Source organism: Plutella xylostella, chromosome Z (genome assembly GCF_932276165.1).
Source record: "Plutella xylostella chromosome Z, ilPluXylo3.1, whole genome shotgun sequence".
NCBI classification, from domain to species: Eukaryota; Metazoa; Arthropoda; class Insecta; order Lepidoptera; family Plutellidae; genus Plutella; species Plutella xylostella.
Genome location: NC_064012.1, coordinates 10,454,761 through 10,482,279, shown reverse-complemented (window position 1 = coordinate 10,482,279; position 27,519 = coordinate 10,454,761). Strand labels below are relative to the sequence as shown.

General features: G+C 37.6%; 1 protein-coding gene across 4 annotated transcripts in view; it reads right to left on the bottom strand.

Moving 5' to 3' along the window:
- LOC119694861 (protein bric-a-brac 2) overlaps nt 1-27,519 on the bottom strand; it is a 187,258-nt gene that overhangs the window by 129,399 nt on the left and 30,340 nt on the right. For all 4 annotated transcript variants that reach the window (XM_038122219.2, XM_048632775.1, XM_038122222.2 and 1 more), the window contains one exon: nt 15,295-15,995. In XM_038122219.2, the coding sequence (XP_037978147.2) occupies nt 15,295-15,972 (678 nt within the window). In that variant the 5' untranslated portion in view covers nt 15,973-15,995. The remainder of the gene's footprint in view (nt 1-15,294; nt 15,996-27,519) is intronic.

Below are 27,519 nucleotides of genomic sequence, written 5' to 3'. Positions count from 1 at the left end.
TCGAACAAACTCAGATGTTTACATAATAATATTCTAAATAAATGGGTTCGATTCCCTACCAGCATAAGTTTGAAATATTCTCACAGTTCTTACAGTAAGGCGGGTACCTATTTACCTACCTTTTATCTACTTACCTACCTACTAAAGTGTTCTATGTGTCTGGTTACGTACCAGCGTATCTGCAACATATTCGTATGATTACGACGATTAGAACCTATCCCTGTCGGAGCGAGATGTTAAAAATCAAATACCGAATATAGGGTAAAACTACCAGTTACCGTTATAAAGTCTGATACCGAATATAGGGTAAAACTACCTGTTACCGGCCATCGTGTACATTGGAGATTTTAGAATACCTACTTTTGACTTTTTTATATAGTTTTACTATTGGTATTTATAATTAATATGCATAAGAATATGCCTAAGTGTATTATATTTATTTGATACAATATATTGAAGATATAATTTATAATGAACGATTTACCATAAAAGTACTAATAAGTTATACAACATTTTACTTACATAACTAAGTTGTTATCTGTAATTAATCTGCAATCTCTCTCCCAATTTCCTAAAACCCCAATGACTTGGACTATATGTACATACCTACTGTTTTAATTACAACTTTATATCAATACTTACTTACCTGATTAAATTATTCTCAAATTAATGCTGAAAGATGAAAATATGTCTAATACACCGCCATTACCGTCGAAGTCATGGGAACAGACCGAAATAACCCCAAGAACTTCTCTATCCAGAGATCTATCCGTTGATAGTTCTCGAAAGTTAGGACGTAGCAGGACGAGAACAAGAGCATCGCTATCATCACGGAAAAGAAGATATCGTTCTCGGTCTTCCCGTAAATTACGTACACGTTTGCGAGGCAGAAATAAGAGACATCAATCATCAAGCTCATCTTCTTCTGATGGGATCTACGAGTATGATCGTAAACGTAAACGACATGCCAGTTCTACCAACAGCTCTTACTCATCGACTGCAACTGACTGCAGCCGCGAGCGTAGATCACGATCACGTACGCGTAGAACCTCTCGAAAGCGACAGCGTCACGCCCGTTCCCATCGTGAAATGGAAATATCAGTGATGGAAAGGTTCATGAACGCCTTCACTAATCATGAAAATAATGCGTTCGTGGGAGTTCAGGATGTAGTACCAAAACTTGACCCAAGTCTAAAGAACCAATCCACAAGAGCATGGCTTAATAAGGTCAATGAAATCGCGGTTATGTATAAATGGACGGAAAAGCAGAAAATATTTCACGCACTTTCTAAACTGTCGGGCCTAGCCCGTAGATGGTACGAGGGCCTTACGTCTGTTGATTTAACATGGAACGAATGGCAAAGGAAGCTATTAAAGAACTTCCCAGATGATAGAAATTACGCAGACAGATTAACCGAAATGCTTGATCGTAAGAGCCGCCGGGAGGAGACATTAGAAGAATACTTCTATGATAAAGCTAAACTTGTTAATCACTGTAATATTAAAGGCAAGGATGCTGTAGATTGCATCATTCATGGAATCTACGATAACAATATAAGACTAAACGCACAAGGCGCTAACTTTAAGAGCCCGAATAAATTACTGCGGTATCTGCGAGTCATATCAACGAAAACCAGTAAGGACTCTTATCCCATGCCAGTGATCGACGATCAGCTGGATAGACTGAATGGTAAAAAATATTTTACCAGTCTTGATTTAAAATCTGGATATTATCAGATACCCATGAGTGAGGAGTCAAGGCATATAACAGCTTTTATTACCCCAGATGGCCATTTCGAATATACCAGAATGCCGTTTGGTCTAGTCAATGCCCCTGCTGTTTTCCAACACATGATCAATAAGGCACTGGGAAAGGATAGATATGATTTAGCAATACCTTACATGGATGATTTGCTCTCACCAGCGACGACAGTTAAGGACGGCTTAGAAAAGTTACGGCGTATACTAAAATCTCTACGCGAAGCGGGTCTCACTTTGAACATCACAAAATGTAATTTCTTTCAAACCAGCTTAGACTATTTAGGTTACGAGGTTTCAAACAATGGTTTAAGGCCAGGAAAAAGGAAGATCGACGCGGTATCTTCCTTTCCCCCACCTACAAACGTTCATCAGATACGGCAATTTGTGGGCTTGGCCAGCTTCTTTCGCAGGTTCATACCAAACTTCGCGAGTATCGCAAGACCTCTGACTACGCTCACCAAAGCTAACACACCATGGTCGTGGGGTGAAACCGAGATAAAAGCTTTTGAAACTTTAAAAAGCAAACTGGTTGAGAGACCACTATTAGCTCTGTACGACCCGAGTTACATAACCGAAGTTCACTGTGATGCGAGCAAATTGGGTATTGGCGGAATTCTGCTGCAAAAACCTGATGAAAAGTCGCCATTGAGACCAGTTGCATACTACAGCAGGCAGACTACCAAAGATGAGCAATTTATGCACTCCTACGAACTAGAGACTCTTGCAGTCGTTTTTAGTCTTAAAAAGTTTCGTACCTATTTAATAGGACTCAATTTTAAAGTTTGCACTGACTGCAATGCACTGAGGTCCACGCTTTCAAAACGAGACTTAGTTCCGAGGATTGCGAGATGGTGGCTCTTACTGCAAGAGTATAATTTTTCAATAGAGTACAAACCGGGAGATAGTATGAGACACGCTGACGCTTTAAGCAGAAACCCATTACCGTGCAATGAAAGTGATAATTTGGCGGAAGCTCGCGAATTTGACGTCCTCAAAGTTGATGCTCTAAATACCTCAGAGTGGTTGCATACTGTGCAAATGACCGATTCAAAGTTAAAATTGATCAGAACGATTCTGGAACAAGGTAACAAAGAGATTAAAGACATCACAGATAATTACACGATCAAAGATAATAAACTATACAGAAAAGTAGGTACTTCACTAAAATGGGTCGTACCGAATGCTGCGAGATGGAGGATTTGCCAATTGAACCACGACGAGTCAGGCCACTTTTCATTAGAGAAGACTTTAGACAAAATAAAGCAAGATTTCTGGTTCCCCAAAATGAATAGGTTCATTCGTAAATATGTTTCAGCTTGTCTCAATTGTGCCTACAACAAATCCTCGACCTCGAAGCGCAGCGGTTATTTACATCCAATCCCTAAAGGAAATAGTCCATTCCATACCCTCCATATGGACCATCTAGGTCCATTTGTGAGAAGTAAAAGCGGTAATACGTATGTTTTCGCAGTGATAGATGGGTTCAGCAAATTCATTTTCATCAGGGCCGTTAAAAATGTAAAAACTAAAACTACAATTCAGATTTTGCAAGATATATTTGACATCATTGGATGTCCTAAGATTATCATATCTGATAGGGGTACAAGCTTCACATCAACGTCGTTCCAAGATTACATAAAGGCCATTGGTGTTAAGCACATTCTTAATGCCGTAGCAACCCCACGTGCTAATGGTCAAATCGAACGATATAATCGTACCATTTTGGATTCACTGGCTGCTTCTAATCACGGTTTGGACGAACGTGAATGGGATACTCATATCGGAAAAGTACAATGGAGTTTAAACAACACCATTAATAGGAGCACGGGGACAGCTCCATCAGAAATAGTGTTTGGTAAAAGGACCACATGTACTAATCAGGGAATTATTCAGAACGCTCTTCAAGATGGAAAGATACACGAAACTGATAGGGACAAAATCAAAATGACTGTTCAAGAAAATCTAGAGAAGAATAGGATAAAAATGAAACAGCATTACGATAAAAACAGAGCACCGACTAAATTCTTTAACGAAGGCGATCTTGTCATGATCCCAAATCATAATCTCCCAGCGGATGGTAAGAGTAAAAAGTTGCTACCCAAATATCGAGGGCCATATAAAATTACTGCAGTCTTGGAAAACGACCGATACCAAATAACAAGTATACCTGGGTTTTCAAAAAGGGGATATAAAAGTGTTTATCCAGCGGATCATCTTAAAAAATGGATCACGTTCAATAGCGATGACACAAGTGGCTCGGTTATAACATCAAATTGCTTAGACGAAACAGAAAGCTCAGGAGACTCTGACAATTCTCAGTGACTGACATTATATACTTATTGACTTATTGACTGGACAATTTAATTTAATATAAATAAAAATAAATAATAAATAAACGTAGTCTGACTTTTTCCTGTACACACTGTCCTGTTCCTATCCCTCTTTTTGTTTTAGGATAAAAATGTTTAAATATAAATTATAAAGAAAATGTTGATTAATATGAAGACAAGATGATGATGATTATAATATAAGAAATAAAATTGAAGAATTGAAATACATGATGAGAATATCGAAAGAAGATACTTACATTATATATATATATACATATTATGAGAATCGCTGGCTGAACAGTATTGTTTTAATAGATCAAGATATTTAAATTGTTATAATAATAAATGATGATACAAGAATATCATATATAAAGCAGAAGAATTGGAATATATTACATATGAAAACAAGATTATAAATGTATAAGGAGAATGGCTGGCCGAACAGTATTGTTCTGATATATATTGATCTGATATATGAAGACGGTTAGCACACTTTAATAATGTTATAATAAAAGGTGAAAGGTATGCCGAAGTGCAAGCGGTGCTCACACTAGGATGTGAATGGTATGCCGAAGCACAAGCGGTGCTCACCTAATGATAATTAGTATATAGTGGCTGGTATGCCGAAGTGCAAGCGGTGCTCACACTGGGTTGTGAATGGTATGCCGAAGCACAAGCGGTACCCACTATACTATTTATCTGATAAAGAGTAAGTATGTTGTCCGAGTATATGTGGCTGGTATGCCGATGTGCAAGCGGTACTCACACTGGGTTGTGACTGGTATGCCGAAGCACAAGCGGTACCCACAATACTAGTGACATTTTTTTTAACGTAAACTAAGCCTTTACTCCTGTTTTATGACATTTTTATTATAATATCACTCTTTCTCATCACAATCATCATCATCATCAGCCTATACGAGTCCACTGCTGGACGTGGACCCCTCCTAAAGTTCGCCACTGGATGCCATTTATAGCTTTCCACCGGCTCTCTAGCCGGAGTATCTTCTTTCACTTTAAGATAGCCCAACATTTATCTTATAATAAATAAAAATAAAATAAAAATTTAGTAATCAATGTTTAAATTGTCTATTTGTACGAATTAATATCATTTTTTTTCTAATCGCATATGTGGTACTATTTCAGATTCTCCGAGCAACAACGAATGCAGCGTAGCAGCATCACATCCATAAGAACAACCGGAATATGGTTTACAAATTTAATTATCTAGGAACTTCGTTTAGTCCTATTTTTAAATATTTCTCAGAGAAGATTGTGTTTCAATGTTTGCTAAGGGCACTTGAGAATAACGCATATATTAGTAACTAAATTAATAGGCTTAAGTATAATTTAGTTGATTCATTTGGTTTGTTAACAAATTAGAAGTTTTTAGCTTGCGTTCGAATGGCCGACAGGGAATGGGGACATTCCTAATAACAGGACGGCCGACTGTTAGCGTTTACATTTTTAAATACTATTCTTGTATTAAATAAGTAACACTATTTTCCATTATAATGATCTTATTGTAATTTAGCTATTATTCTGAGATCTGGGATTGACCAGAGTATAGCTGGAACGGAGCAATCGCTCATTGTCTATGGTTTGTCTGTGATTCGAAAGAGGAAGTGAGATCCGGTGCCGGCCATCTTAGAAAAGAAAATAGAAACGACAGATTGTTTGGTTGGATTGAAAATTGCAATTTATTATTGTTAGTTGGTGATTCGGTGCCTTTATCTGCTTCCTTTCTCTCAAATTATCATCAGTGTTATTGAGCATCTGTTAAGGTATAATTTTGTTTATAGTAAGCACAAGTAAGTTAGCAACATATCAATACTACAGTTAGGAACTTTGTCATAATCAATTAGTTAGGGTGTAGTTACTCACACGACGCCCACGTGACTCGGCCGAAACTTCGTAAGGCGGAGGTCTAATCTACTTCTACTAGTCAGGGTTGCCAAATGTTGCATTTAAAAAACAAGTAAATAGTATTTTTTTTTGTTCAGATGTATCAGCTTTGTGGTCGGTAGCATTTAAAATCTTGTTTTATGCTACTGCTAAGTATTTTTTATCAACGACGATTGTCTTAAATAATCAATATTTTATGTTAGAGAAAATAATAAAATCCGCAATAATATTTTTATAAAACCTTATTATATTACCTATACGTTAAAAATACATCTCGAGGTGTAATATGGAAATATTGACAATTGTGCAATGTAGAAATTAACATTTACACAGAACTCACTATCAACTAATCCAACTTTAATATTAAAGAATAGAGCAGATAAATGTGTTTATTCTGGGTTATTCAGAATAAAGAGAATGGCCGGTGTCTATTTGTGTGAGACAAATTATATTAGATAACGATGCTCCGGGTTGCCAAGGATTGTTTTACTCATCGCTGTACTATAACATTTACGAAAGCTGTTTTTCACAGAAGTGGATTAACACTTCTTTATTTGAAAAATTTTCTTCTGTTATTCTTTATATCTGCTGTCCGCTTATAAAAAATAGCAAATAGGCTCCTCTAACACACAGAACACCGGCAGTAGTTAACTAATAAAAAATACCGACCTGAACACCGTTTTACATCCCATCATTACCGTATCCCTGCCCTGAGATAATCTCAAGGCGAAGTTCATCGACCTCTCCTGACGCGCAACAGTAATGAATTTTAAATATCGAATCTTTTATCAATCGGCCATTCACGTTGCGGACTGTAGCTCACCACTAGTTCATGCATGCAGATGCAACTTCTGCATTAAGCGGCGATGTCAACGATTACCATAACATAAATACCGACGCCTTGTCCTAAAGTTCATTGCTTGCATTGGCTAGACAGAGGTACACGGTCATCGTCCATCATAGGTACAATGATTGTCTACTGCTGGACTGATACCTCTCAAGAAGTACAACTATTTCCTCGGCCTTCTTATGTCATCGGCGCAGGTCACATAGGACCGGCAGGACCAAGTTGTAGAACACCTTTGGTTTCAGTAAAGGAATGAAAATAATAATTATGTCACGTAAAAAACGTGGCCAACACAACACTCCTTTATGCCTTGAAGCTTTTTGGCTCTCACTGTGTTCCTTAAGAATTAACTTTATGATACCTAGGGTATGATGTTATCATCCGCAAAGCGAACTTACGGTACCTTCTAGCCATTAATACAAAACTTGCCTCTAGGTATCTAGGTATCTAGGTTATTTACTTCCCAATAAAATTCCTGTAACACTTTATGTTTTGAGCTTAATTAAAATTATTAATGAAGTTTATTTGAGTAATATTTTTAATTTCACGCTAAGCTACGTTCATAATAAATTACAGAAACACATAAATTCAATATTTAATATTTTGTGATTAAAATATTCATTGCAAAGCGATAAGAATTTAACATTTGTGTAGAATGTAAGTGTAGGTAGGTACTTATGAATGTTAAAAAAGAAAATGAATTTATTACTGAGATATATTTTGAAAATCACATTATAAAGATAATTGAACCGAATTCTCTACTTCACCTTAGTACCTACATAGTTACTAAAAATGCTATGCCACCCGTAAGCGAGTTAACATGGAAAAAATGTGAATTGGCACCTAGTTTGAAACAAAACTTTTATAACAGTCTCGTGTATTCTTCTCCGTTGAATAGGAATATAGCTTTTATTTAAACTGGAACGCCACAATTTTTTACGGAAAATGGTCGATGATTTTTGCAAATTCAGTAATCCTCTTATAATTCACTAGTTTCAATAAAAAAGTGCATCGTTCACAGAGTTGACCAAAGTATTAATAAGTCAGAAGAGTCAGAAGTCGGAAAATTAAATATGGTTATACAACACATAGGTACTAGTGCCGTTTCTAGCAAATACGAGTAGTATAATTCATTACACTTTTGAAAAAAAAAATGCAGGTGGCGAGAAAAACCTTAAAAAAGTTTGTTTTTGAAAACTTAAAAACCTTAACAGTACTTAAATTTTAAAACAAAGGACGTATAGAAAGAAACTAATTTATTTGTAGGTATGAGTCACAAGCATTTTGCTTAAACAATACTTTGCCTACATAATTACCGTTATCTTTACGAGCCCTGGACCACAATTGTTTTGGCACAGATTAGGATATGTGAGTATTTAAACGCAATATAATTGTTTACGGTCCAATTTAGGTTAGCTATTTTATATTTTTAAATTTTAGACTTGTAGACCTAGTAAAGTTACATGTTAACCAGCGGTAAAAGTTATAAAAAAGATACCAATTTCATACGTCTGATTCACTTTGTTGTTGTTCAACGAATTACCCATTTTTGTTTATTATTATATACATAATACTTAATTAGCTACCTAATATTGACATGAAACGCCTGACATGGCCGATATTAATTATTTAAGTATTTATCATATCATCGTCATTGTGTTCATCTAATATTTATTGGCTATGGACTAGACGGGGTGTGAGACTCGTGGGTGAGTATGATAGGGTAACGCGCGCGTAGAGATGGCTTGAAGTAGAATGAATTGGTTGACATCTATTTCCCGATTTTTTATGTAGGATTTAAAAATAGTTGCTTTTGAACAGAATGAAAAGGGAGCTTCTCAATTTGTATGTATTTATTAGGTGTGTTATCTTTTCTTTACTTAATTTTGCGTTCTGGCTGTCGTCGTCGCCATATTTCTTGAGAGTGAGATACAATAGATCTCTATTGTGTCTAATTTGACGGGATCACTACTTTAATAACCATAGGTACCTATATTACCTAAATTATAGGTATTACGTGGGTATGTACCTATATCTAACCATTACACCTAGGCGCAACTCACGATGAATCATTCAAACCATTTAATAAAGCTTACTAATAGTTTTAATGACTGTAATGCGTATTAAAAAACACGTGAAAAGTATTGGCCCTAAATAAAATTTATGACTCAAATACAAATGAAAATCATTTACGCAAATTACAGTTTCTGCCATGCAAATCTTGCATTCCATACTCTAGTTGTGCTTAACCCTCTCAGCCCAAGCTAGCTTGTGTCGGGGTCCACTCCACCAACCCGCACTAGGCCCGGGTGGTGGATTAAGGCCTAAAACCCTTTCTTCATTGGAAGGAGTCCCGTGCCCCAGCACATGCTGCTAGCACAGTGGGGACGTGATGGGTTGTGATGATGCGATGATGAATCCAGATCCGATACAGTACAATTTAATCAAATTCTACATGATCGGTCACTGCATACCTATATCAGGCTATATCCCGCTCACTTATTTCATTAGACATGTTGCGGTTCAACATCATTGAGACTGTGACAACAAATAAGAATAAAACGGACCGAAAACTCTTGCGCAAGCCGGCTGGACATTGAATAAATGAAAATAATATGCCAGAGACTGCTCTTGTAGGTTCAATCCATATATGAAATTATAATGTTGTGCCGAGACGACATCCTGCGACGCATCTGTATGTTTTATGCATTCGATTACATAATTCGATTGGAAATGTATCGCGGCTCGCGTTTCTATGTCTGGGTTAGGGGTTATTTAACGTCTCAACGCGGCTGGCTAATTCATAAGCGATTACAAAGCGATAGTATTTTTTGTGTGGCACAAATGACGTCTGTAAAAATAATGTATGCAAATAATACCTAACTGAAGATAAGAACCTAGACGATTTTTTGTATACCTTCCTACTTAAGAAATGACTGAATGACTTTCAAACTGAGAAACATAATAGGTATTTGATGGAACAAAACTCTCAATCTAGGATCTAGACTGTTTGCGACAACTAACCCACGAAATATACTCTTTTAAATGCCGACACCGGCATACAAAGATACTCAAGTCAAACTTTAAACACCTCTCTTTTTAGAAGCGGTAGAAAACTGAAAATGGTCCCGCATTATGTTGAAGGCAAGCCACAGTTTAGCCCGGCTTATCTGACTTTAACAGGAATTAATTAATCAAACATAGCCAATAGTAAAAACGGCTCTTATCGCCGCTATTAATTACTCTTCCCAGCTAATGCTTTCATATTTTAACTTACTTTTTTAATTACAATAAACGTTAATTGAAATATCCACGGGACAAGTATTTTTCCTACTTATTGTTTGGATTGAAGAATTACATAGGTATTTATAAATGTTGTTTCAGTAAAGTTCGTTTCTAACCTAAGCAGGGTTATTATACCTATTTACCTAAGTGTGACCATACCACACATCCTAACTTCCTAACTAATATTATAAATGCGAAAGTAACTTTGTCTGTCTGTCTATCTGTCTGTCTGTAAACAATATTATTTCTTTGACGATCGATATTCATAATTGATGACAGGCATTTTGTAGGTGGGCTGTACCAGTGTATCTAAGAGTAGATTTGCCTACAGGTGTAATTTATATTAGTATTTTACTCATTAATCTACTTAGATTAGGGAAAGTTTTTAATTAAGTACAAGGCAGTTGGGATGGCGATTATTTGCGATATAAAATAAAATTTAGATAATACAAGAATTCGATTAAGGTATTCGAATCATGTCATGTTATGTGTTCACCATGGAAAGATTACTGGCTGAAGATAAATTTGGATGCCTTGTGTCATGTAACTTATGTTGAATTTATATGAAATGCCTCACTAACCTATTCATTTGACTTCAAATTTGGAAATAAGAAAGCAATTTGTCTTTTTTTTATAAGTAGATTACTTATTAACTCGGTACAACGTGAGTTGCGTTGTAAATATGTATAGAATCGATTATTTCAACTACTAATTGCATCCGATGAAGCGGCAAAAATACCTACTAATCGAACACACCTTATGTTACTGTTATGTTACTTGTTATAAGGATGATAACTATTAAAACCTAGTAAACAGCGTTTCTGAAGACACAAAAGTATACAATCATTTTAATTTCCCTACTGCTGCTGCAATACTAACTAAATTTAAAAATAAAAAAATGATTTCTGAAATTGTACAAATCATCAGTTGCCCGTGTCGGTCGTGGCGCCATAAAAGCCTTGTCTCCTTTAAAGTTTCAGAAGTGTACCTACCTAACTCTTGACGGACATAAACGGCCGGTTATTAAACAATGGAAATGACCTAACTGCCCTAAATAAAATATTCAATCGATCTGAATCCTGAATAATAAACATATTCAAATACAAACTGTTATAAGGAAGCAGAGATTATACCTAAATAAGGGAAAACTGTCATAGTGAATATTAAAGAACTTTTACTAAAAGGCAGCCGGTATGTACTTCTTGACCATCACAACTACAGATATTTAATAAGAATGCGTCTACAAAGAAGAGAAAAAAGTTGGCAGAGTGCAGGCGAAGCAACAAAACAACAATTAGTCTAGAACAGTGTTTTTCAACCTTTTTCATGACGCGACCCCCCTGGTATAAAAAAATATTTCGCGGCCCCCTTGACCCTTTTGGTTTTTTATCATGTATGTATGTGTATGTTACAGTATTACCAATATTCATTCCATACAATTCCATACTACGTATTTATGGTCTCCATGATTAACATTCGAAGTAGTACATACTTATCGGATTTAAAAACACATTATTTTACAATTACACACATGGGATACGTGTGGCCATGTACATACGAGTAGGTACGTACGACTAATGCCATTGCGACCCGGAATTTCTTTTTCGAAATTAGCTTTTTCTTTTAGACTTTTTTGAGCATTTAAATATCTTGAATAAAAGTTTTCAAGGATCAATTGAAAATAAAAAGACAAAATACCTACATAGCTTTACAAAAAAAATTATACTTGTGGTCGTCGTCTTTGAACCAGGAGGAAGGCCTGCCACGCTACGTTTGCCTATTCGTGGTCTCTACTCGAGAACTCGTTTACCCCAATGGTTATCGGTTTTTCAGCAGATATGACCAGCTCACTACCACTTCAGCTTGCATATTTTGACAGCTATGTTAGTAATCTTAATCCTCTGACTGACGGAAAACCTAATTTCTGATACGATTTATCAGAGAAACCCCAAGCATAGCTCTCTCTATAGCACGCTGAGCGACTTTAAATCGGTGGACTAGTCCTGCCGTCAGTCAGTGCCCACGTCTCTGCACCATACTTCATCACTGGCAGGACGCACTGGTTGAAATATTTAGTTTTCAGGCTCTGAGGGATGGCCAAGGAGAATATATGCTGACGAATTTTTCCGAATGCAGCCCAACCCAGTTGGATGCGCCTTGCAGCCTCCTTGACGAAGTTGCTTCTGCCTGGCCGAATAGTCTGCCCGAGGTAGACATATTCTTGCACAATTTCGATTGTTGCCTCACCAACGATCACGGGCTCCCGTTCGATGTGAGCATTGTACATGACTTTCGTCTTGTCCAAATTTATACCCCGAAGCCTACACGTTGGGAAGCAGTATTTAGGCCACTTTCATCATCCTGCAGAGATTCTGCCATAATAACGATGTCGTCCGCGAAGCAGAGTGGTGTGACATGTACTCGCCATTTATACATATGCCATGTCCATTGTCCAGCGGCATCATAAAGACTCCTCAACTCCTCGATATAGCGCCAGTCGATTTGAAATCTCTGCAACGCTTCCAAAATTGCCCATGTCTCGCAGTCGCTCGTTTTCATAGTCCACAAAGGCTAGATACAGAGGCTGATAATGCTCTTCGGTCTTCTGTGTAATCTGCATTACTGTGCACGGATGTGGTCTATTGTACCAAAACTAGCTCAGCCTTTGCATTCAAGAAAATTTTAAGTAAAAGTATTTTTAAAGTAAGAGTCTTTCTTAATAAATTAATACTAATTGTCTTTATTGTTTTTTTTACTAAAGTTCCCAGTTTTTATTTGGCGGTCCCGGTTTTAGCGACCCCCCTACAGAAGCTTCGCGACCCCCCAGGGGGTCGCGACCCACAGGTTGAAAAACACTGGTCTAGAATAAAGGTGTTGAGTGACGCGACAGACTGCAAAAAACTTAATATGTCCGTCACAGCCGGAGCGGGGGGTGTATAAATGAATATTTATCCTTCTCTCCTTGACTTTTTGAGCGGGCAGTTTACAGTATCAAAACGTATTCGTTATAAAACCGGTAAAAAGGTTATGAGTGCTGGATTAAGCGGTAAACTCGCGGTCAGAGCCAGCCGAGCGTGCTCCCAGAACGACGACAATGTGGCAGGCGAACACCCATCTACCGGAACCACGCTCCTAACACAGCTCTTATGCCACTCGAATTAAAGCCGCCAAGATCCTCTCCAAATCTCCCCAGCTTCGGCTTTGATTGTGGCGATAAAACTACTAATTTCACGATTTATTAGTCACTTTAGTTGTATGCAAAATGTATGTCCCATCGCGAGTTGTGACCGTGAAAAGCGGAGTGTCATGTTCTAAGTAGATACATGAACAATCATCGTTTTTACAATAATCACTAGTCTTATGCCTTTTATTAGGGTTCCGTGACCTATAGTGGCAATACTTACTGCTGTATGAAACTTTTAATATTTTTTATTAGTCCTCGCATAATCTAAACTACCCATAAGTACCTACATATGAATACTTAATCGTCAGCACTTTATAGGCTCAGACAAAATTCAGAAGTTAGTAGGTAAGGAGAACCTAACTAAATCCTACTAAGTAGCTCTCGCCACTTGCAAAAGCGAAACTTCCTAGACAGGGGGTGGGGGGGGACGAGTCAAAGCCTTGGTTTACAATAGTCGCTCTACTGAGACTTATTTCAGACCCTGTTTATGCACAGCTACGTCTTATGTAGTTGTTCTTGCTCTATCTAGAGTCAAGAGTAGTCAACACATGAAATGAGAGTCAGTTTGACACCATGGCCAAAATATGGACAGGCTAATTAATTTTGTTGACAATATTTAGTAATTATCGTGAAACCTCTATCACATTTTATAATTAATTCGCATGAGTAGTTAGGTAACTAAGCGCAATACCAATAAGAATATGACAGGATTGACTAATAATTTGGCAGTGATCATCGTATCATATAATTTTCAGTCACAAGTCAATTATTAACCCTACAACAGCAACATTACAAGAAACTTTAAAAATACCCGATTTTTATAAAATAATTGAGTAACATTTCAATTTAATATCAGCATGGTGAAATTGCACAACTATGTAATGTAATAATAGCTGTATTAGCATTACATTTCATACCAACAGCACTTATTTATGTATGTGTCTATTTTACATATTTTTCCCTTCTTCGTAAGTACTTAGTTAGTAGACAGTCCTAATTAATTAGGTTCATCCTAATAAGGAAAAGTTTGCCGACCGTTTTATTATAATTCATTAAGTTTACTTCCAGGTATTTTAAAAACTATTTATTATTCATGCAGCTAGAAGTGTGTCTATGTATGGAACGTACTTGCTTTCATTATTAGAATTAAATTTCAGCGTTTAAACTTCCCCAATTTTTATCTATTTATTTATGCAAGAAGTTCCTACAAGAGAAATAAATATTTTTGAACATACTCGTAGGTAGGTTATATACAAGTAAGTGAAGATGCATTGTCTCAAAAGATAAGATAGGTATCTACATACTTTGAGCGAGGCAGTTACGTAGCTAGAGCGAACCGTGTTTTAATGTTTTAAAAGTCGGGAGGGCGCTCTCCCACCCCCTGCGCCTCCCATTGATAAATTATGAACTGCCGTCTCGGGTATTTCATATTATACTTTAATATTTATTTCGGTTTTCGTGCCGTTTAAACATTGAGAAATATTATCATCTATTTATAAAGCTTAAATTATAATTAGGTACGTAGGCATAAGCGAAAAATATGTTGTAAAAAGTATCTCCGTTATTTTGTTTCCTGGTTGTTATTTTTTAATTAGGTAACTGAAAAGTTAGTTGGTTGGTACCAGTACATACCTACGTAGATATTAGAGAACACGGTTAGTATAAGTAGATGCATGTACCTGTAAGTAGCTACTAGCTCTTGCAAACTTAATTTCACCATCCAAATTTACTTAACATGTTAAATGTTTAAAAAGGCAAACAAATGCCAGATGTTGCAATATAAATTACGTAGATTGGGCCAAATATTTAATTTGATTCAGCGTGAAAACTTTTTCGGAGGGTGCAGGGGGTGGCCGGGAAAACTTTTGCGGGAGAGTGGGGCGCCGCGCCGGCCGGCCAGCTGTGGGGCGCTGCGGGACTGCGTGCGGGATGTGGGGGACATGCGGGACACGCGGGCTGTAGGTCTGTAGGTAGGTACTCACCCGCTCCTCCTCGCGGATCATCTCGGCGATGCCGGGGCGGATGTCCACGTCGTCGGCGTGCAGCGGCGCGGGCGGCGGCGCGTCGGGCGGCGCGGGCGGCGTGGGCCCCGGCGCGGGCGGCGTGCGGCGCGGCGTCGGGCTCATGCCGGGCGAGCTGCGGCGCGACTTGGCCGGCGTCTCCTCGGCCCTGCTCACCGGCCGCTTGGGCACCCGCGGCTCCCCCCCGGGCCCCGCCGACAGCCCCCCGGCTCGCAGCACCCCGTGCTCTCCGCTCACGTCCGTCAGCCCGCGGATCTTCAACATCTCCGCCACTTTCAGCAGCGCCGTGATCTGATCCTGGGACACATTAATCTCGCCGCGGTACATGAAGTCCACCACCGCCTTCAGGTCGCAGTACTTGATGTCGCGCATGATGATGATGGGGTGCCGGCATGGGTTGTCCATGAACAGCGTCTGGAAGTAGGGGCTGCAGGCGGAGAGCACCACCTTGTGCGCCTTGAGGCTCTGGCCCTCGCACGCGAGCGTCACGTCCACGAAGGACTCGGTCTGCAGGAGCTGGTCGAAACAGCTGGCCAGGTTGCTCTGGTAGTTGTTCCAGCGCAGGCAGAACTGCTGCGGGGAGCCGTCGGCGCACTCGCGGCCCTCCATCGCCGCCCCCGGTTCTTCCTCGGCCGGCATGTTTAGCGTTGGCGGGTTCGCATCTGCAACGTGACGAGGCGTGTGTGAGAGAGCGACTCGACACGTCCTCACGGTGCGGCGACTCGCGAGACACTGTCACCGGGCAGCGGCGGGGGCGCGGGGCCGCGAGGGCGGCGAGGGGCGGAGCCTGCCGCGGCGGGCCAATGGCAGCGCGCGCCGCCTTCCTCGCCACGCCCCGAGCGCCCCCGCCCGCACCGCTCCCCGCGCCGCCTGCTGCGAGAGCTCATAGTCTGCGCCCGCGCATAATCTCATCACCCAGCTCAGACCATCATCAACCTCCACATGTGCCCTGCTGATGCAGGATTCTTTAAAATTATTTGTTTAATATATTTTTTATACTTAATAAGGTTGTTTTATTAGGGTATTTCAGTTCTCGAGTGGGGACTACGATCAGGCAAACGTAGCGTGGGACCGTGGGACGCCCTCTGAACCGCTGGACCTAGAAACCTTAGACCTGTCTACTACTTAGCAGGTGTGGTAAAGTGTGGTTGGATGGATGAGGAAGGCAGAGGACAAAGTTTTGTGAAAGCGGCGCTCCTATGAGACCTATTTGTCTATTGTGACGTAGGTAGTAGGTACCTATAGGTACAGTCAGCTGCATAAATAACTATACACTTTTGTACCTTGTCAAACTCACAAACTGACAATTTATTCATTCAAACATTGATGGTATCATAATAATGTAGTTTGACAAGGCATTAAAGTGTGTAGCTAATAATGCAGTTGACTGTACCTACTTTAATGGCTGATGATGATGATTAAATTTCTCTCTAGCTAAGGTCGACAGTTCGACACCACAAAGCACAAACTCAGATAGGATAGAGATAAGGGCTATAGGATAATTTTAGTAGTATACCTACTCTTCCATACTTTTATTTATTTATTTATTTTTTATTGCACAATATACAAAAGTAATTATGTAAAATCAGGTAGACTTAATGCTACATTCGGTAGGTATAGGTAGTAGGGTAAACCGGGGTCAATTGGGATTGACCATAATACGATTACTTTTCATAAAAAGCCAACGATTATCTTCTCGTGTGTGTGACACAAGAGGTGTGTCAATAGGAGCTGGCTATCACGTTACCCATGGAAGTAATATATTTTATTTTATATATTATATTACCTACGACGACGACGACCGAATGGCGTAGTGGTTAGTGACCCTGACTACTGAGCCGATGGTCCCGGGTTCGATTCCCGGCTGGGGCAGATATTTGTTTAAACACAGATATTTGTTCTCAGGTCTTGGATGTGCCCGTAAAATGGCAATAGGCCCGCCCCCTATTACATTGGGACTAACATAACACTCTGGCGAAAAGTGGGTGCAGCAATGCACCTCTGCCTACCCCGCAAGGGAGTACATTAGTACAAGGCGTGAGTGCGTGTGTGTGTGTGTGTTATATTACCTACTTTTATCCTATAAGTAGGTAATTAAAAAAAAATAAGTTACGTTATAATTATAATGCAGATTACAGCTACTTAAATATGTTCCCTATTGCAAGATCATAAAGTTCAATTTGTATTGTATGTAAATGATAATGATACCCGTTGTTCTAAATAGTTCTAATGGTAGTCGTTAGTGTTTTGTTTCTTTTAATCAATTTATTGATCTGTCTGTGTTTCTAAATAACTATTGAAAGATAATCCATCTTCCTTAGAGGAACTGGACATAAGAAATTACGAGAGCTCGAACTGTGTCCAATTATACAGGATGTTGCAAAAAGGGTACTTATAGGTACTAACCTGAATTATTATTATTATTATTAAATTATTATTAACATTTTCCAAAAAAAAACATTTTCCATAGAAACTTTGTTGGTCACGTGGCTTTTTACTATGGAGAATTAATTATTTTTTTCGCGAATTTTTACATGCTAATTTCATTTTCGGGATTAGATATAACATGCTGCACACGTAGGTATCAGTATACCCTTTTTACAACATCCTGTAGAAAAGGAACAGCAGGACGAAAGAAAAAAAACGACCTTGTCGAAAAAAATCTGTACGTTACCCATATCATTGGATCTGAAAAATACTGTAAAAAGCTGCATGATTTAGTTACAATTTAAACTAACTAATTTAACATGTTTTAAATTCGGAGAAGTATTTAAAGAAATCTATGATACCTAATGTTAAATATGGAACAGTTAAATACCTATAATAATATGATCGAAGACCTATATATGTATAACAGTTAAATATGGAACGTCAATGGCAGGTGGAACTTATCCATTGTTCGAACGTGTAAAATGATTTTTCATTAATTTTCAAAAGTTTTAGTTCAAGAGTTGGTTTTAAGGATACCTACCTACTTCCCCCAGTTACATACATAATATTAAGTACCTACTTATACATGTGATATAGTCTACATGTCTGGAATATATAGGATATTGCATTTATTCTTATTTAAATTCATTACTAACCCTCAAAATTCACTTTAACCATTAAAGTTATCCAACTTAAAATCAACTGTTAATAAACCAAAGAACATACAATATTATGACAAATATCGTAAAACAAAACACGGCGGCAGTAAATCAGACTTGGGGCTGTTCATTATTAAAATTACGCTATTAACCTACAGCCAGTTTGAAACTGCTTGTCTGTTTGTCCGTCATAGTATAATAATAATAATTATTTACCTATTTATTGAATTCTTCAAAGTACAGTTTAAATACGTGCACAATCAGGTAGTTAAATAGTTTGTTAGTTTATTTTAACTTTATTAAAACAAGTATGGTTAGTGTTAGAATTATGTATGTATAGCTGTTCCCGCGCGCTTCGCTTCGCCTTAAAAATTTACCGTGGGAATTCCGGGATAAAAAGTAGCCTATGTTCTTTCCCATGGTCTAGGTCTAGACCGTATGTATACCAAATTTCATTCAAATCCGTTCAGTAGTTTATCCGTTTAGTAGACAGACACAGTTACTTTCGCATTTATAATATTAGTTAGGAAGGATGTATGTACCTAATAGTATGAGTTGCACAAGGAACTTTAAGCTAATGTCGGCTTTAATTCTATTGCTGCCTTGCTTTGACAGTATACGGACATATAGTGCGACAAACTTATCTGTTCCGGTGAGAGTGAACTAAATTGATCCATATCTCATTACTTACTAATGAATTATAAATTGATATAGATTAGATGAGTTTATTAAAACCACAAGAGCGAATTACCACTACTGGCAAACTTAAAATCTTATAGAATTAAGAAATATTAGACATTTACGAGGGCTCTCACCGGAACAGATAAGTTTGTGGCACTGTACATAGATTTAATGCCGACACTAGCTCAAAGTTCCTTTCTGCAACTCGGCGGGAGTTAGTTAGGTAGCTACATATTGCTAAAGTTTTTAAATTGAACTTGTATTAAGAATCGTGAAAGTCTGGAAGGACTCCTTTATAGAGGATATTGTTTCATATTTTCGTATTCTTATTACCTATGCCCAAAGGTACCGAAAATTACAAAAAAAATATACTTACTTGAAGTACTAATAATTATAGGTACTTTAAGTAAAAAATCCGCATAAAATCGTAGAAAAAAATTAGAGCAGAATATGGCTCTTTTGACTAACTAAACCAATTTTGCAACACCCTGTATATCAAATGACGTAGAGTTTAAATACCTAGCCATTACTAATACGCTAACACTTATTTCTTCTTAATCAAATCAAACTCTACAAAACACATGAGTACAAAAAGCGTTTTCTACGCTCTACACATAGTGTAATTTTCCCACCTAGTCAATTCCTGAATACAACAAGCAAATCCGCGTCATCTATGCTAGCCGTACCAAGTACAGCTGGCAATGAAAGCAAGGTGACGACAGGGGGCGCGCGGGAGGGGGCAGCTAGGTCACGCGAGAAACAACAAACAACAATTATATTGTAGCACATAAACCTGACTAAATCATAACATCAAAAACGACACATGTTATTAATTAAGTTATAAAAAAGTCATAGCTTAATTAGCATATTTATAGGTCAATAAATGCCGCCGTGTGGACGACGCTTGTAAGTGTAACATTAAACAATTAGTCGTAAAAAGCGTGAAATTAAAAAGGTTATTTGGGTTTTTGTCCGGATTTCTTGTTGTAAAATTGTGTGTTATATCCGCCAAATGAAATAGAACTGAACTAGCTAATACGCAGTATACACAGTAAGTATATGTATATATATAGTAAGTATGTGTACCTGATTTTGACCTAGTATCTCAGCTAACTATATTTATGTATGTCGCAGACATCTGGTTGAATCTCCTTTTTGGTTGAATCACTAGCCCGTTCATCGGATTGGATGGCGCTACTCAATTGTATGACTAGGCCGAACGTTGATTGTACAAGCGTCAGTCACAAAACGTCTAACTAGTTAGCTGACTTAAAATCAGTCAGGTGGTGAATAAAACAAATATGGCATCTAACAGCTAACAGCTGACACAAAAAGCACCTATAATGTTAGTTTTTTTGCAAATAAATTAGCTTTAAAGTGCGTTATTTGTGTTAAAATAGTGTGACAACATTGATTTACCTATTATTACGCCGAGGGCGGATAGTTTCAAAGATTTTTTCGGGCGAAACTGGATAATTATGAACAACAACATGAAGGTACGATTATTGTTATTGTTTAGTTAATTTGTGGGATAAGAGCTTTGTAACATAGTCTTTTTGTTGACTCTTGTCTTGTCATGTTCACCCTAACCAGACATTACAAAGTTGCTATACTATATCCCATTCAACGACTTCGCTGAATGACATTCAGTCAAGACGTCGAACGTTACAATCAACGACTTGACGAGTTTTCCTTTAGTCATACAACTGAATAGCGCCATCCAATGAACGGGCTAGTGGTTCAATCAAAAAGGAGATTAAACCAGATGCCTGCGACATGTATATGATTAGGAATATAATGATACGATGGCGGAAAGTGGTTCATTACAGTCGAGTACCTAGCCAGTTTTGCATAAGACATGACACGTAAGTACTTACCAAAGTACCTAACCTAGTAAAACACAAAAAATCTTGCTGCTTTCGAAATAAGTACATTTCTTTTTAAAATACCTATACATTTACATAAATTTACTTTCAGAAAAAAAGTACTTGTAAGGTGAAACCTACATTGGTGAAATCGCCATGACAACAAAATACTTGCCCACTTGAATTAGCCAACAATCCTAACACAATAAGGAAGGAAATTTAATAAAATTTAACAATAAAAAGTCTGCCAAACTTTTCTAAAGATCAAAAACACTTACATTCATTACACCTAGCAACAAGTTATAAAAGCCAGAAAAAATAATAGGTCTTTCCTTCAAACAAACTGTCGACCCGACGCGACGCTTTTCGTGAACTTTCTAAGAAATATTAAAATCCTTGAGAGTAAAGTAATTAAAATGTCCCACAACAAATGTTAGTTCTCCCCATATTGTTTGTTGTGTTGTGCCGGCATGTCCGTTGGGGTTCCGTAGTGCCGAAAAAGAAACGTGATACGTATCGTATGTTTCTATGGTACAGTATAGGCAGATATGTATAGCAGTATAGATAGGTTCGAAATTATTATCCCGCGGTTCTAATCTGGCTGTTTCATGCACACTGAAATAATTTTAATTTTCACACATTTATACGGAAATTCTTTAATTTTGATTTTGAGTAGGAAATATCTGCGAGATTTTTATGTTTTTTTTCGTCAATATGTAAATGTGTAAAGTTTTAGCAGGTGCCTATATCTAAAGATAATTTAAAGAAGGAAAATATTTGAATGTGGATAAAAACTGCGTGATTGAGACTGCTCACCTTTTTTCTCGGATTTTTAAAGGTGAGACGACCGAATGGCGTAGTGGTTAGTGACCTGACTACTGAGCCGATGGTCCCGGGTTCGATTCCCGGCTGGGGCAGATATTTGTTTAAACACAGATATTTGTTCTCGGGTCTTGGATGTGCCCGTAAAATGGCAATAGGCCCGCCCCCTATTACATTGGGACTAACATAACACTCTGGCGAAAAGTGGGTGCAGCAATGCACCTCTGCCTACCCCGCAAGGGAGTACATTAGTACAAGGCGTGAGTGCGTGTTTTTTTTTTTTTTTTTTTACATGAAACTATCCAGGGTGTTGCTAAAGTGGTAAAAACAGCAGAACAGATTTAGAAATTGGCGAACAATAAAAATGAGCTAAACTTCCCATAGTAAAAAAGTCATATGACCAACAAAGTTTCTATGGAGATTTTTTTTTTTTCAATTAAAAAGAAGTTTCTGTTTTGTTACCAGTACCTACGTCAGCGGAACGTATCCAATTTTACATTCCTATAAGAAATATTATTTATAGGAATCTCGAATAAAATGATAAAGCTTTATTGAAGCACGCACCAACTACCACTGTACACACTGTAGTATTTCAGCACAGTATAATCTAACATCAAAATCTCTTTGGCATCGTTCAATTTCCTGGAATAAGCCAGCTGGTTACTTTGCATTGCACGTCATCGCCGCTGCCGACAACACAAGGGAACTAACGAAAGGACAATATATCTACCGAGCACTGTAGCGATATTCCGGAAGCTTCTACACAAAATTCCCACTCAGAATCTAAAATCATCCCTATTATACCGTCAGGGATGTCTACCATACTTTTTAAAAACAACACGCTGTATTTTATTACTTTCGTACGGTTTATACAGGGTGTTGGAAAAGTGGTATACTAAGCTAAAAGGGAGTGACTCAGGTGGTCATTTCATCAGGTTGTTCAACTTTTACTGTAGTATACAACTTTTGGAAATTCGAAAAAAACAAATGCTTCTCCACACCATAGAAATTTTGGTCGGTTGAGTAAAAAAAAAAAAAAAAAAAAACACGCACTCACGCCTTGTACTAATGTACTCCCTTGCGGGGTAGGCAGAGGTGCATTGCTGCACCCACTTTTCGCCAGAGTGTATGTTAGTCCCAATGTAATAGGGGGCGGGCCTATTGCCATTTTACGGGCACATCCAAGACCTGAGAACAAATATCTGTGTTTAAACAAATATCTGCCCCAGCCGGGAATCGAACCCGGGACCATCGGCTCAGTAGTCAGGGTCACTAACCACTACGCCATTCCGTCGTCATTCGGTCGAGTAACTATTTATAAATTATGTAAAACAGTTTTTTTCGCATTTTTCTTGAAGATCTGAAAGATGACCACATGAGCTAACCCCTTTTGGCTTGGTATACCACTTTTGCAACATACTAGACAGTTGGTTCTAGGCGAACAAAGCCACTCCTTTTGTGGAATAGATTTATAGGGTTAATGGCTTCGACACCGTCTTTATAATTATCTTATCGTATATGGTGTAAAACAAAATGCTTTAAGTACCCTATAGTTGAGTAAGTACCTATATTAAATAATTTCGAATAATACCTCTTTAAAAGCTATACGGCTTTGGTAGTTAGAAATACAAATTATCCATACAATCTTCGTCAATTCTATAGAATCGATAGATTTGTCGAACAAACAATGACAGCTTTAATGTCACGATGGACAACCCTGGGCCATATTGACACAAACGTGATTATCCCATAGGGAATCGTAGGTTTTGATTCCGTAGAACACAGAATTTCTGCCTCCAAAATTAGCTACATTGTTACAAAATGTTATATCGTGAGATTCGTGGGTGACCAAAATATGGCGACTAATGAAGCCAGTCCACAGTTTGAATTTCCAGGCACAAGCCCTTTGCATCGTGTTCCGAGTATATATATGTACAGGATGTACCTAAGTTAACCAAAACCGATGCACCGAAATAGATAAGCTTGTAGATATGCCGAAACTGAAATGAAATGTTGTCTAATATGTTAGGTGTATTTATTTATTTATTTATTATAGGTAGATACACCAACAGCATACATATTATTACAGTTTTAAAAGATACATTGAAAGAAGGTCTTACGGTGTAGTCTAATATGTCGGGCCGACAGTGCCAGAAAAACGGGGCAAGACTTGGTAATATTAATTTGTCATTGGCAATATAAAATTTATTACTTGTGCAGTTTTGCCTTTTTGAAAATAACTATTCTTTCAAAAAAATAAACAAAAAGAAGAGCACAATATTCGCTGTCACTAAGAATGTACGTATGATGTAGGTAAGCTAGGTTTATTTCCTGTAAATATTTAAAAAAATCGCTTAGTACGTAGTTCCAGCCAGTAGGCTAGTGAATCTGTGTAATTGTAACAAAGGAATATTCTCAAAGGCATACCTAATTCGAACGAATGTCCGTCCGCTGAATGTCCACGAGAATGCGTTCGCACGCCGACCAAGATAACTCAGCGAACATGTAATCGGTTCGACAAAACGCAAAACGAACGAATGCAACCAACACGATTGACAAACGAGGCGAAACGAAACACTACACTGTACTGAGGTATTTTTACCTGTACTAAGTTTTTTTTGAGTTTATTGTTTTTTGTGTGTTATAAAGTGGTTCCATTGCTTAAACATAGTTTTTAATTAAATAAATACATAAAATTAAAAAGACACAAGATTGTTTAAATACCTTCAGGTATAAAATAATGAACCATATTATGTACCCACCTGTAAGTAAAAAAATAATATCGCAGTTATTTTGCGTTTAATCAAGAGATGGGGACAATGAGCCTGGTGTAGGTTTTTTTTACGTCGTCAAAATTTGTGAAATAATATTTGCTACTCCATAAAAAGTCACGTGAGACTGAAACGTGAGTCGTAGTCGTGAGAATCATGACTCATGACAATATTTTTTTAAGTGAAAGCCTTTTTTTTTTTTCTTAAATTTGTAGTACTTTTTAAAGTTGTTCACATAATACCATACCACCTGAGTCACCCATTTTCAGCTTAGTAGGTACACTTTGCAACACCCTGTTTAACTTATAAAATTTGTATCCATACAACTACACATCCTGTATCAAGAGTATATTTCTTAGGCCCTGTTTCACAATGTCTGGTTAGTGTCTACCTGTTGGATAAAATACATGCTGTCACTCTCTGTTGTTATTTTTTTGACAGTGACAGCATGTATTTTATCTCACAGGTAGCCAGTAACCAGACATTGTGAAACAGGGCCTTAGTGTCGGTATTTTGAAAGTGGAACTTTTTCATTGGTCGCGAGTGTATAATTAGACAAGTGTCACGAGTTTCATCCGCCGACGCCGCCGCGCCGTATAAATAAAGGAAACTTCGTGAACGTGTCCAAATCCCAACCTCGCTGGAATAATTGTCTATTTTAATCCTTGCTAAAATAAAATCCCTACGGCGTTATTTCAAAAGTGATGCACAAAAGTTACAACGACCGGGTTCCAAAGCTAGATCCCAAGCAAATGTTACCAAGCCTAATTAATTAAATACGGGTATAGACGCGCTTATAAATACGAGTAAAAACACAATAGTCATGGGTGACTTTAATTCGAAAATTGGTTTCCCAACAGCTGAAGACAGAACCGTCATGGGTCCATGGGGTTACGGTGAGAGAAACGAAAGAGGAAAAATACTTATCCAATTTTGTTTTGAGAACCAACTCTACATTACCAACACACATTTCAAGAAAAATTATAAACAGAAGTGGACATGGATCTCACCTGATGGAAAAACCCGAAATGAAATAGATTTTATTTTAATTAAGAACATACAAAATGTCTCAAATGTAGAGGTGCTAAATTCAAACTTTCCATCGGATCACAGACTAATAAGAGCAAGTATTACTAATTTCAGTGGTAAAGCTATCTCACGAAAACACTACAGATGTAAGATGTCTGGATTAAATCCCTTAGAACAAGAGTCACTTAAAAATATATTATCAGAGGAACTAGATCTCTTAGAAACTCGCGACATGCAACTAACGTATACAACACTAATCCATAAAATTAAAGAAGCCGTAAATAGGCTGCCTAAAGAAAGAAACAATGATAAACCAGCTTTGTCACCATATGTAGAGAAACTAATCATTGAAAGAAATAGACTCAAAAATAAAGAAAAAAGAACGCGTTCAGAGAAAAATAAGCTATCTGCACTCTACAAATTAATTAAAAAACAAATAAAAAGGGATTTAAAGGAACACCGATACAGAATAATTGAAGAAGAACTGGAAAAAAGATCATCCGTTAAAAGGGCACATAAAAGGCTAAACAAAACTAAGCCATGGATCATGGCACTTAAAAATACAAATAATAATTCAATATCAAACAGACAGCACCTGATCACAATGGCTACAGAGTTCTATAAAAATCTATATAATAATGATACAGATAACGAATATAATGCACAGGAAACTGCCGACTTTAATAATGTTCCTCCTTTCTTAAATAGTGAGATCGAAAATGCCATTAAGCACCTAAAATCTATCAGGAGGTGATGGAATAACAAACGATATTCTAAAAGCAATAATTGAACCCCTCACTCCACTATTAACAGACATTTTTAATGATATATTGATACATAATGTTATGCCAAAGAAGTGGGGACTATCTATAATAACTCTGCTGTACAAAAAAGGAGACCCAAAAGACCTATGAAATTATAGACCCATATGCTTGCAGCAAACAGTGTACAAAGTTTTCACAACAGTACTATTAAATAGAGTCACAGGTACTTTGGACTATAACCAACCAAGAGAGCAAGCCGGTTTCAGAAGAAATTATTCTACCATTGACCACATATTTACATTAACGCAGTTGATTGAAAAATACTCCGAATACGGAAAGCCACTCTACATAGCCTTTGTAGATTATTCTAAGGCATTTGACTCGATAATACATAAACATCTATGGATATCCCTAAAAGATCAAGGAGTAGAAAATAGATATATAGAGATACTTAAGGAAATCTACAAAAACAGCAAGGCAATGGTAAAGTTGGAAAGAAAAGGAGAGCCGTTCGATATCAAAAGAGGTGTGAAACAAGGCGACCCAATCTCACCAAAGCTATTTACGGCCTTATTGGAGTACATATTTAGACAGTTAGACTGGGAAAGAAAAGGTGTAAATATCAATGGTGAATATCTCAATAACCTACGCTTCGCAGATGATATTGTTTTGATATCAGAGAACCACAGTGACTTGGAATACATGTTGGATACCCTAGATAAAGAAAGCAAGAAATGTGGACTGCAAATGAACACAGAAAAAACCTTTGCCATGACCAATAGTGATAAAATACCTATCAACACCGAATCACATACGATACACTATGTAGATGAGTATGTCTACTTAGGTCAAAATATATCATTTGTAGACCAAACTGCTCGTGAAGTAGAGCGTAGAATCAAAAAAGCTTGGGGTAAATACTGGTCCCTGAAAGAAATATTTAAATCGGACATTCCTATGCATCTCAAAGCAAAAGCAATGGACACTGTTGTACTTCCTACATTACTGTACGGCTGTCGAACATGGACCTTCACAAAAGATATCGTACAAAAAATAAATGTATTCCAAAGAGCAACTGAGAGAAGCATGCTAGGAATTAAGAGAAGAGATCGAAAGAGAAATAAAGATATACGAGAAAAAACAAAGATTATAGATGCTGTCGAAT